Below are 12,936 nucleotides of genomic sequence, written 5' to 3'. Positions count from 1 at the left end.
TATAAACTCTCCCAGAGCACTGGAGCATGGTGCTGCTGATGCAAAGTGCCTCTCTATGGAAATGACTGCAACAGGGAGTGGGATCGATCTGATGATGCTGTTGATGATGTTCACTGTAAATTATTTCAAAAAGAACATTCTTCCTCCTTCTATGAAAAATTCTATTCTTTTTATCTTGATCTGGTGGTGAATCAACTGATTTTATTATTAGTTAGAAAGATATTTCAGATTTTGTATAATTATATTTTTGAGTGAATGTATGATTGTAACCTCGTGTCTTAGGTTACAATCATACATAGGTATGTTTTTAAATAGGACATTTTCTGCAATCCTCTTAAAAAAACATCTCAGCTGAAGGAGAAGACAAGAAAATATTTCAAGAGCAAACCTGAGCCCTACATTGTAATATAATACTAAGTGTTGACCAGTCTGGACTGTGCAGGGTGCCAGTTTAAGCTCAGTGGGTGCACAGACGACCACATGCCCCATGGGATTAGGGTATCGCTGTCATGGTACTGGGTCTGAGACCCAGTGTTTTGTGTATTTTAGTGCTATTTCGTTGTTTATTGTATTTTTTGGCCGTTTTCCCTGTTTTATTTTTGTTTTATTTTAATTTTGAGTCTTGTGTTCTTTGTTCGTTGGATTAGGTTCACTTCTCCTGTCCCGTCATTATGTTAATGTCAGTCAGCTGTTTCCCCATTTGTTCCCACTTCCCCATATCACCTCCTGTATACAATACAATGCAATACAATTTTATTTATATAGCACATTTTAAAAAAACACAGGTATGCCAAAGTGCTTCACAGAACGAGTTAGAGCAATAATAAATACAAAACACAAAATACAAAATACAAATAAAATATACTAACAGGCGGGTGACATAACTAACCAATAATACACCAGGCGTAGTAGGCACAACCCAAAAGGTTGAAGGTTAAAACATTATAAATATTAATAAAGCGAAAAAGATAACTTACAGTACACCAAAAATGCGGGTTCTAGGAGGCGGGGAAAGCAAGGCTAAACAAATAAGTTTTTAATCGAGATTTAAAAGATTGAATTGAATCAGACGCCCGAATAGCTAGAGGGAGGTTATTCCAGAGGTAGGGTGTGACAGCAGCGAATGCGCGGTCACCTCTGGTCTTGAGCCGAGATCTAGGTCGCACCAGGAGCATTTGGCCTGCTGATCTAAGCGCTCTCCCAGGGGTATAAAAGCTGAGGAGATCCGTAAGATAGCTGGGCGCGGTGTTACTTATGATTTTAAAAGTGAGCAATAAGATTTTAAAATCAATACAAAGTTTAATAGGGAGCCAGTGCAGGTCGGAAAGAACTGGAGTAATAGACTCAAACCTGCCAGTTCCAGTTAAAAGACGCGCAGCCGCATTTTGAACGAGCTGTAGTTTGTGAACAAGGGCAGAATGGAGACCAGTGTAAAGGGAATTACAGTAATCTAATCTTGATGTAACAAAGGCATGGATAAGTTTCTCCAGGTCCTTACGTGGTAAGTAGGGCTTGGCCTTAGAGATAAGACGTAGTTGATTGAAACTCGATTTAACTATAGAGGACACATGTTTGTCCAACTTGAAGGAACTGTCCAAGACAACACCCAGGTTCCTCACAGTGTCATAAAGGGAGTCAGCAAAGGGCCCAAAAATACCAATTAGTTCAGCCCGAGAGAAGGGAGCATCAAAGATTACAGTTTCAGTCTTCTTATCATTTAGAATGAGGGAATTGCTCAGTAGCCAGATTTTAACTTCATTCATACAATCGGAGAAATGTTGCAACGACAACATGACATCCTCAGCTAGTTCAAAATAGATTTGAATGTCATCCGCATAAAAGTGGAAATATTGTATTTATCAAAGATTCGGCCCAAGGATAACAAGTATAAAGAGAACAGCATGGGACCCAGCACAGACCCCTGGGGGACACCAGAGGTAACAGGGGCAATAGAGGAGGCATAGGTACCCATGGTGACAGAAAAGGACCTGTGTGTATTTTTTTCATACACTTGATTAATGAAAACATTCTTGGCAAATGCTTTCGCTTTCGTCCGCCGTATGTATTTAAGTCGGTGTGTTTTCTGTATGTCTGTCATGGTCCTGAGTCTGACCACTCTGTGTTTTGTGTGTATTTATATTATTCTATGTTCTTTGTTTATTCTGTTATATCTTTTGTTAAGGTTTAGCATTTGTTAGGGTTTTGTTTTGTGCCTGCCTGCTCCCACTTCTCTGTGTTCGTTAGCGCTTCAGGTTTGTTTTCTTAGTTTTTTCCAGTTTAGGTTTTGTTTAGTTTCCTCCACTCCTCTGCCGTTTCTGTTTGTACCTCCACCTTCTCTATAAAAACTCCCCTGCATCTCAGCTGCCTGCATCTTGGGTCCTCATTAAATTCCACACAGCTCATCCCACGAGCCCTGACAATGTCATTGTCAGGTCGTCTGTTATACCCACCACAATTGTCACCGTTGTCACAGTTCTCATAGTTTTTCATAGTTTTCATTTTTGGTTCAGCCCTCAACCCAAATAAAGGCTCGTTTTTTGCTGAAACCTGCAACTCCTCTGTCATCATCTGCTTTTGGGTCCTGTATCAAAAAAGCACAGGCACACCCTGCCGTGACAGAACGATCTGACGCAAGATGGACCCAGTGGATGCTGTTCGTGAGGAGGGTGTCCCCGTCTCTGGAACCTGTGAGCATACATCTCTGGCACCTCGGATGTGTAGACAAAGCTGGTGGGAGTAAACACCATGGAGGTGATTCTTCACGGCAATCCCGAACTGCTGGAGATCCCGTCGGCTTCGGTGCTGATCTGCTATCTGGTCCGAGCCAAGGAGACGATCCAAGCCCGGGAGTTGCTGGATTACTCTGCCCACTGCGGCTGCAGCTGCCAGTGGACTGCACGCCTGCCGTTTCTGCTTCGTCCCCACCAGCAGTCCCCGCGCTTGCTGGTTCGGCTTCGTCTCAGTTACGAATCCGTCGCCAGCAGCTCCACTATTCATGGCTCTCATGCTGCCGTGACATTCAGCGTGCCTGACGCCTGCCAAGCCAATGCTATGCAGCTACGCAGAGTGTGTGTAGCCAAGCCACTGGGGGCTTTTCTGCCATGGCCTCACCGACGACGTCACCGCTTTGTATGCAGTTCGCCACCACAGGCCTCCTGGTTGCCCCCAGAGTTACATCGGTATCAACTGTTAAGCTGTCGACCCCCACAACTATTTGATCGTGGGCTATTGTGTTGCCGACCTCCGGGTCGTCCTCTGGAGCTTCATTGAAACTTCATTGATTTTTGGGCCATGTGCTTTTTGTATTGGATTGTCTTGGACTAAAGTGCTGTTAACATGTAAGCAGGACAGAATAAATAGAAAAGTCTGTTTTCCAAAAGACTCCTGCACATGTAAACAGGGCCTCAAAAGTGAAGGACATTTAAAAAATATTCAGAGGAAAGGTTCAATTTGTAAAACTTACTTTAGGTTTTTAGAAAACTCACTCAATTAAACACACTTTCAGTGATTCACAATGATGTACAATGCTGACCACAGGATGCAAAAGTTAAACCTGACCACAGCTCAGAATCATTCATCTCTGTTTTAACTTCACATTTGTATATGTTTTGTAGAATAACAGGACAACCTGTGACACTGGACAGACTTGAGTTTCATGCCCTGAACAGGTTTTGTGATGTAGTGTGTAATAACTGCTCCTTATCGTTTGTAACCTGTGTGTGGGAGTACACACAACATAGTTTTTTGATGCAGTTTGAAGTTTAGTGAATGTAGGTTGAAAGTACATTTTAATGTTTAGAGTAGTGCTGTTAGCGTTAATTGTGTTAAAATGACTTTGAAGTCACAACTACATTAACACTACAAATCTCTCTTAGCGAGTTAACGCAGATCGCCCCGTGCGTTGGCTGCACGGCGTCAACGCATTAGCGCAGTTAGATCGTTAACGTGTTAGCGGCGTGCAGCCCCATGCACAGAGAAGGGCTGCAGCCACTGGGGAGCGCCATATTGCGACCTCCACAGTAACTGGAAGCATGTGACCTCCACAGTAACCGGAAACACGTGATCTCTACAGTAGGCGGAAATGCGTTCCTGCATGGATCATCGTCTGTGGAAACCTTGCAAGTGGATTGTAAAGGTTGGGACAGAGTCTGTCATGTATAAATTTGCTGTTAATAATTATATAATTCTAGGAATCATCTAGTTTGCTTACACTGATTATGTTGGCACTTTGTTAGCGTTACAACAACGGTCAGACCCCCGAGGTATCTAAACTTGCAATGTGTGTACTTTTGACACCTCTGGTTAGCTTTTAGTGGTCAGTTTCAAACGTATTAAATTTTTGCTTGTTATTGAACAAATTCACTTCACTACTTTTCACTATCTGACATCATTGCACATTGTTCCCTTTACTGCATATTGCACTTTATTTATGTCTCTCATTCCACCTGCATCAACATTGTAGCGTTTGTCACAAAGACAAACTTACATTCTGCTCTGTTTTTTATTGCCCAGATGTTAGTTAGCCTTTGCTAAATTGTCTGTTATATGTCAATAGATACGTATGTCACTAATAAAAGTGTCTGGTAAATTATGTTTTTGTAAAGAATTTTCTCCCAAATCTCTTACATGCTAACTGTAACGTGTTATTTCTGCTAAAACCTGAAATTAAATGTGTATATGGTGTTTATCTGTTTTTCTCTCTGTTTATTCTGCCTCCAAGCCAGAATTGCAGGGTTAGGTTTTTTTTGTCCTTGCTACATTTGGAGCGCTTAGGCCTAATAAAATATTGTTAAACCATCTGCTGTCTCTGCTCTGGGTTTCTGCGCCTGAGTTCAGTTCAGTACAGACCACTCGGTCCCGTGGCAGTAACAGCATTGTTTATACTTCTTACTTCAAAGTAAAAAGCTTACAGTTGCTATTAACATTAATGTATTACCCTGTAATCAATAATATTTTTATACATTTTATGCATTAACCCTCTGGGCTCTATCCTGGCCATTTGTGGCCACTTCACTTTTCTTTTGACTGCTACACTGCAGTGGACCAAAAGAATGGTGCAGGTTTGATCTTAATGTGGTTATGGCGTTAACGTCATTTTAACAAGATTAACGCTGACAGCACTATTTTAGATTTTTTCAAACTCTAAAATACACAATATATCACAGCCATAACCTTTTGGTTACTGAGGACCAAAACTGGATAAAATTGTTTTAATGTGTTTCATTCATTTTTATTTCATAATTATAATAATAATATGTCATGAAATTATGATTTAAAGAATTCATATTGGTGAATTTGTTTGTTTCAGAGTCAGAGAGCCGTGTCTCTCTACAGTCAGAGGTTTTTGTACGGCGCCTCAATGAGTTTGTATCACTGTGGTACACGTTCGGTGGAGGAACCAGACTGGATGTTGGAAGTAAGTCAAACTTAAACCGCTTTTACTTTAACAGATTTCTTTCTTGTAATTATCTTGACTTTTCTGTTCTGTGTGCCAGAAAAAAACTCGGTAAAATATTTTTTCCATCAATTTTCATGAAGGAACAAAGTTAGCTTCAGAATAAATGTTAAAATGAATATTAACAAATGATATAAAACATCAGAGTGGACTTGAGGATATTTTACATATACATACATCTGGTTAAGTCTAGAGAGCTTTTAGTTTTAATCCAGTCTGTCAGAGTCAGAGAGCCGTGTCTCTCTACAGTCAGAGGTTTTTGTACGGCGCCTCAATGAGTTTGTATCACTGTGGTGGACTTTTGGTGGAGGAACCAGACTGGATGTTGGAAGTAAGTTAATTAAACTGTGTTTATTATTAAATATTGTATCATTTTATTTAATAACTACTTGTTAGGCTGCTTAGATGAGACAAAAGTATTTTTTTTATTTAAAATAATTTAGTGTTTGATGTTTGTCCTTTTTACTGGACTAATTCAGATGAGCTCTGCGAGTTTCTCTTGTTTAATCTACATTTCTGTCACAGTAAAATGTAGACAAGAGTAAACTTCATCATCTTATGATTAGTTTGTAAATTTCCACCACATCAGCTGCTGTTTGGATGAGTTAAAGTTTGCTTTCTGATGTTTTTATCGTGTCAGATGTTTCAGATTTAGTTTGAAATCATGTGAGCTGTTCAATAACATTTCAAATCTACATGAATGAGTAGCTGCTCTGTGCTTGTGTCCACTAATGTCTTCAGTCGTCCATGATTTAGACTTCTAATCATTTTAAAGCTTCTGCTGTAAATGTTTCCACATCTGCTTCTTTTATTTCCAGTGTAGTTTGAACATATTTCAGCTCAAACTGTGTGATGATTCTCTCTGTGCTGATATGCATGAGAGGTTTCTTAAAGGGAAGTGAAACAATGTGTGAGTGAATGACTGGTGGAGCAGAAAAAACACCTGACAGAAACTTCTTAACGGAGAAATTCAAATTGTGGTTCGTGTCCTCTAAGCTGATTGGTGTTTCCTAGGTGATACCCGCCCCGCCCTGAAGGTGCTGGGTCCCTCCAGTGCAGAGCTGGAGCAGGGGAAGGCCACGCTCATGTGTGTGGCCAACAAGGGCTTCCCCTCAGACTGGAGTCTGTCCTGGAAGACGAGCGACAGCAGTGGCAGCAGCAGCATCAGAGGGGAGGAGAGCAGGACTCCTGGAGTGCTGCAGAATGACGGCCTCTACAGCTGGAGCAGCACCCTGACGCTCACTGCAGACCAGTGGGGGAAGGTGGGCTCTGTGACCTGTGAGGCCACCCAGGGCTCCCAGTCTCTGGTCTCAGAGATACTGAGGAGAGACCAGTGTTCCCAGTCCTGATGTCAATCACTGAGTCTTTCATGCTGTTTTTCCTCTTTCTCTCTGTTTCTTTGTGTTTGCAGATTTTTAAAAAAGCATCAAACAGTCATATTTTCATCTCATAATGACAACAATCAGAGCAACAATCTCCTCTAGTTTCATCCTTTTGTGTCTGTTGTAAAGCTGATATTTCAAACTCTTAAAAGAATAAAAATGTACCGAGAAAACATGTTCTTTGACTCTGTGAGTTTAATAAATGCACATTAAAAAATTAAGATTTTGTAACATTTGTAAAACCAGACCAAAATAAAAATGTAAACAGACACATCAAGTGTAATGTGCAGTGAAAATGGTTAAATATATTTTTTAATCCACATATTAAATATTTCTCTATAAGCTGTTGAGGTCATGTCAACCATAGATTATCTGTGTGCTCTTCATAATTTCTAGTCTCAAAGCTGTTTTATGATCTACATTTTAATCTGATCTAAAACCTAATAAGTAAATTAAAGAGCAGGGTATCATCTGTATGATTAAACAGAGATCATTTAAATCAAGTTCAAATGAAGATTTACTGAAGTTTGATTAATGAACTATTTGACAGTGAAACTCTGATGAAGCACCAAAGCAGAGAAGAGTCTAGAAGCTGGTGGTGGCAGAGGTGAAGCAGGTGGAGACTTAGCTGAGGATCTCTAATTGTCAGGATGAGGTGGAGATCAGGAGTCTGAGAGTTAAAGCACACAAAACAGAGGCTGAGTAACTCACAGAAGGCAGCGAGACAATAACTGGACTCACATAATGACGACAGAATTGAGCTCGACAGTGGACATGATGTTAAGAACAGACTAACAGAACAAACACAGGAATGCAGGCAGATGAGAGACTACAGGTCTGCTTTAATCAACTTATATAGAAGTTAATCTCTTCTAGTGTTCACAGCAAAATGAGAGAAACTCACTTCACTAAACCTCTTAACACAAGAAAAAGACCACGGTCTGTCAGGAGGACGCTTGCTGGTTTTACATCTGACAGAGACAGTCTGTCCTGGAACAAAAGACTGAGTCGGCACTTTTTCTCCCAGTTAATAATAAAGAATATCAGAGTTATTGAAGTTACAGCTTTCATGTTTCATGCTTCATGCACGACATTCACAGTGTTGGTTTTTGGCCAGTTTAGGTATTTGTGTCTTAGTCCTGCTTTTCCTTTGCTTTGTATTTTTCATGCAGTCTCAATGAACGCCTCGCTTTCTGGTAAATTCCATCCTGTTTCCACGTGTCTGATTTTGGGTCCTCTCACTCTCCGCTCCACACAATCTGCTGCTGCAGATCGTGACATTATTGGAATTATTCATTCTTTTTGTTAAAGTCTTTATTAGTTTCACTATTTGACTTGTCCAGGGTGTACCCTGCCTCTGACCTTAAGACAGCTGGAATAGGATGGGATGCATGTATAGTTTCATTATTATCATTATTGTCAGATCATCAGCATGTGATAATGTGGATATAACACCAAAATAGTAAAATGCCTTCTTATTTTGCATTTATTTATTACAGTTTTTTCATTTTTGATTTCAGACAACCAAACTGTACGATTAAGAAGAAAGCTGTGTTTCTTTACACTCAGAGGTTTTAGCTCAATCATGATGATACAAACGCTTTTCTTTCAGGATCCAGACTGGATGTCTGGAAATAAATCAATTTTAAATGAGTATTTTAAACAATACTTTGTCCTTCTGTTTTTGTTTTAGCATGCTAAGTATGTAAAAAAAAGTCCTGTTTAGAAGCGGACATGTCACATTTCTTGATCTGTGACCCAGTGTTTTGTCTGTGTTGTTAATTTATATTCTTTGATTACTTTTATTCATGGTTTTGGTTATCTTTTTTTCTTAAGTTCTTAGTGATCCTAGTTCTCCCTCCCTCAGTGTCCATCTCAAGCCTGTGTATAAGCTCTTGTCTCCATGTTTATTGTTCCCTCTGTTGCACAGGCAGTCATGTCTCCATGTCTCAGTGTCTAGTGTCTGTCTCTGTTTTTGTTCCCCCAGTCACAGTGTCTTTTCTGCATCTACATATTCGTCATGCTTCCTGTTTTCTTCTGATAGTCCTTGTCCTGTGTTCAGTATTCAGTTTTGCTTCCCCTTGGTCTCCTTATGTGTGATTATTTCCATCTGTGCTCTCCTCCTGTGTGTCATTCCCTTGTGTGTTTCCTCTGCCTGTTGTCGTGTTGTCCCATGTGCTGTAAGTTTCTCCATGTTTCTGTCCATCATTCCTAGTTCCATGCTCCTTATTTCCTAGTGTTTCTGTCTCTAGTCCCGCAGAGTCTAGTTCTTATTTTCCATGTTCAAGTTTTGGTTTGTTTTTCGTAAATGTTTATTTTGTGCATTATTTCCCAACAAATAAAGCTGCCTCTTTAAATTTGTTTCCGTGTAAGAATCCTGAATCCAGGAACCTTCATGCTGCCTGCCATACAGCAAACATGACAGGACATTGAATAACAAACATTAGTATACACAGAGCCAGCCAGATGTAGAAGTGTGATGTGTCTCATGTGATGGTGTTTTAACCTGAGTGAGCACTTCATTTAATTATTCACGATATCCATATCCATTTCATCTTTCCAGGATATCAGTGTATTTAAACTTTTAGCGTCCGAGAGAAAATAAATAAATATTTTACTTTTTACCACTTTGCTTCAGTTTAGTTAATTTTATATCTAAATGTTTACAAATTGCATTTAATTCCTGTTTGAATCATGACATTAAAATGGGAAACAGAGACATTGTCCTGGTAATTTGATGTTTTTGTGTTTCTTTTTAAATTCTTAAATGGTTTTGTCCTGCCTTACCTCTGAGCTACTTTACTCAAATACTCCTGTACAGAAACATGTTATTAATATATGTTGTTTAATCCTGTCATGTCTGGCAGTTTATGCAATCTGAATTATGATCTGAATGCACTGTGGTGCCAAAAACATGTTGCAAGATCAGCTCTATAAGTTCTCTATGGTTCCTCTTGTTTCCTCTGCCTGTTGTCGTGTTGTCCAACAATGTGTCACCAACTGCTGCACCTGTAAGAAAAAACAAAGGGAACAAAAACATACAGCACCTGGAACACAAAGATATGAAAATGCACAGATACATAAATTAACAATCTTTTTGTGGTGTGTGTCATTGTCACAAAAGGTAGACAATAATGAGGGCAGGGAGGTGCAATAATGCCCTCCTGGGTGTCAGAGGCAGTGTCACGGTCTGGCTGGCAGACCGTGGGGATGAGGAAAGTAGGACCCAAAACGCAGGACTCTGCGATGCCACAGTGCACTTTATTTACAGTGAATAGACAGGTAAGTCCAACAATTAACTCAGAGATGTAATTTGCCAATGGTGCTCATCCCTTGCTCCCAGTGCGTCCCGTGCTGTAGCTCCCTTAGTTTGTGTGCTCCCCAACTCGCTTCTTCGCCCGACTTTCCTGGAGGAAGAAGGAAAAACCACAATAAGCCACACACGCTAGCCGACTATACCGGTCAAGAGTAATAATCCCACGTCGACTGTCGCCGCGAGTCCAGGTTAAATACCTCTTCCTAGCTGGGAGGGATGATCACCACCAGCTGGTCAGGTAATCAGCTGCAACAGCAAAGAGCGACTCCCGATGACGACAGTCGCCCGGACACGCCTCTTCCACGACGCACGCTTCCGTCAACAGCCCCGAGGACGGGGGGAGAGAGAGAGAGAAGCAGACACATACATACAAACGTGGACAGAACAGTAGACGACAGACCCCAAATAATAGTCGTAATAATAATAATAACAACAATAATAATAACCACTGCTCACGGACCCCTGAGTAACCTCCAGAGCCGGGTCCGTGACAGTCAGACAGCGATAGATCCAGGAGATCCAGGAGATCCAGGAGCCCACAGCAGGAGAACGAGGAAGGCCCCAGATGGGGCACCCAGAGGGTGAGAGTCTCAGAGAACCAGAGGCAACAGGCATCAGTCAGATGTCCTAGCACGAGCCGAGAACAGTGCCCAAGGACCACCTGGCACGACTTTGAAAAGTGGAATGAGAGGCAGAGTCTTCAGCTCAGAGAAGATCAGCTTCCAAGTTGAAGTCATGAATCACAATCACACACAAATCTGTGTTTATTGATACCAAATACAGTTACAATGCATTCATTGTATACTCTGATTACATTGTATAAAGAGTGAAATGCATGTTTATTACTGCTTCTATTAATAGTGTTGTTATGAGTGGTTATGATGCTGTTTAAGGTAAATCTGGAGGAAATCCATCAGTCTCTGCAGCAGTCAGCTCAGCTCTTATTCAGTCTGAGGTAAAATAATATTAAAATGTGTAAACACATCTGTGCTGAGATAACTCTGAATTCTAAACTTATTTGTTCTCTATCATGTAGGAACATCTGTGAGCAGTAAAGTGGTTTTTCTTTAGCTCCTTATTTATTCATGTTGCTTTAAAATTTAAGACTTAAGATTCAAACTAATAAAATCATTTAAAGATTTCAAAGTTATGCTCTGATAAAGCAATTAACAAAGTGGAGTCTAAGCAATGATGGGAAAGAGGAAACGAATGCTGGATTCAAAAGTTTACTATTTAAATTTCTACAGCAGCTAATTAATAAATACTTAATTTATCTACTGATGTTTTCTGTGTGTTCAAAGTATTTGGTGGTCTTTTAATTTACAGCAATACACTCAATGTTAATGCTGTGTGTGTGTGTGTGTGTGTGTGTGTGTGTGTGTGTGTGTGTGTGTGTGTGTGTGTGTGTGTGTGTGTGTGTGTGTGTCCTCAGTGAACTGTATCAGTCTCTGCAGTATCTTCCAGCTGCAGCAGTCACTTCAGTTTCTGTTCAGTCTGACTGAGGGAGGTTTTTGTACGACTGTTTTTCACTGTGTGAACACATACTGACTGTTGATAACATGAAAACTCTGACAGTAATAAACTGCTGCATCTTCAGCCTGGACTCCACTGATGGTCAGAGTGAAGTCAGAGTTTGATCCACTGCCTGTAAAACGAGCTGGAATCCCTGATTGTCGAGTGCTAGACCAGTAAATGAGCAGTTTATGAACTCCTCCATCTTTCTGTTGGTACCAGGCTAAATTATTGCCATAAACATTCTGACTGGTCGTACACTTGATGCTCACAGTTCCTCCCACAGCAGAGCTCACTGCTCCAGGCTGAGTCACTGTGATCTGTCCTCTGGACTCTGAGGACACAGAGACAAAAACATAAAGCAGCTTCATGGTTTTGTGGGCTTCATTTCAGAGGGACAGATGTTGATAGAGGAGAGGAGTTTGATTCTCTGGACTTTACCTGTGAAGCAGCAGCAGAGGAGAGTCCAGATGAGGACGCAGATCAAAGTCATGTTTTTGATGAGGAGGATTTCTGTGGCTTCTGTTGTGATGAAGGACAGCTGTCAGTCATCCAGTGTTCAACTCTCAGGACTATAAACTCTCCCAGAGCACTGGAGCATGGTGCTGCTGATGCAAAGTGCCTCTCTATGGAAATGAACTGACTGACTCACACAGAGACTTGGATCAGTCTGATTTCTATCAGTGGATCAATCACTTCACGATAATATTGACCAACAGTCTCCAATTAGACGCACTTGTGTTGAAATTGTTCCTTTCTTAATGTCTGTTATTTAAACCCACTTCATTTTTCTACAACATTATGGTTTTCATACCACTTTAAAGCGCCTTAAAGAAGTTAAACATTTTCCACTTTATAGTTTTACAAAATGACAGAGAAAACTGAAGAAAACTATTTTCAGGAAAATGGATAAAATCAGTCCTGTCACTATTATTAAATGAGATCATTTAATTTATGATCATTAGATCATTGAGGGTCACGCGATTATTTTTAAATTCATGATTCACTGTCTTCCTTAGATTTGATTGAACACAAGTTTGACATTTTATCGATTTCAGAGTCAGAGAGCTGATCAGTGAGTTTGTATCACTGTGGTGGACTTTTGGTGGAGCAACAGGCTGGAAGTGAACTGTTAGTAGATTTGAGTCACTCAAAGAACTAAATTCTGTACTTTTATTGATTCATTTTAAAACCCTGATGCTGCTGCTACATTTTGTTGAACTTTACTAATTATATATTCTGACTCTTGGATGTGTTACATTTTGTCTTCA

At 40.4% G+C, this 12,936-nt stretch overlaps 1 protein-coding gene across 1 annotated transcript in view; it reads left to right on the top strand.

Annotated features, from left to right (window-relative positions):
- The window catches only part of LOC147303240 (immunoglobulin kappa light chain-like), a 52,370-nt gene extending 45,331 nt beyond the window's left edge, over positions 1 to 7,039 (top strand). The window contains exon 4 of the mRNA XM_086279559.1: positions 6,470 to 7,039. Within this exon, the coding sequence (XP_086135685.1) occupies positions 6,470 to 6,804 (335 nt within the window). The 3' untranslated portion in view covers positions 6,805 to 7,039. The remainder of the gene's footprint in view (positions 1 to 6,469) is intronic.
- Positions 7,040 to 12,936: the final 5,897 nt, after the last annotated feature.

Source organism: Aulonocara sp. 'chitande type north' Nkhata Bay, linkage group LG22 (assembly GCF_057382095.1).
Source record: "Aulonocara sp. 'chitande type north' Nkhata Bay isolate Kocher_YH1m ecotype deep benthic linkage group LG22, A_spYH_male_GT1.1, whole genome shotgun sequence".
Lineage (NCBI taxonomy): Eukaryota > Metazoa > Chordata > Actinopteri > Cichliformes > Cichlidae > Aulonocara > Aulonocara sp. 'chitande type north' Nkhata Bay.
Note: the sequence above shows the minus strand (reverse complement) of the source record. Positions and strands in the feature narration are given on the sequence as shown.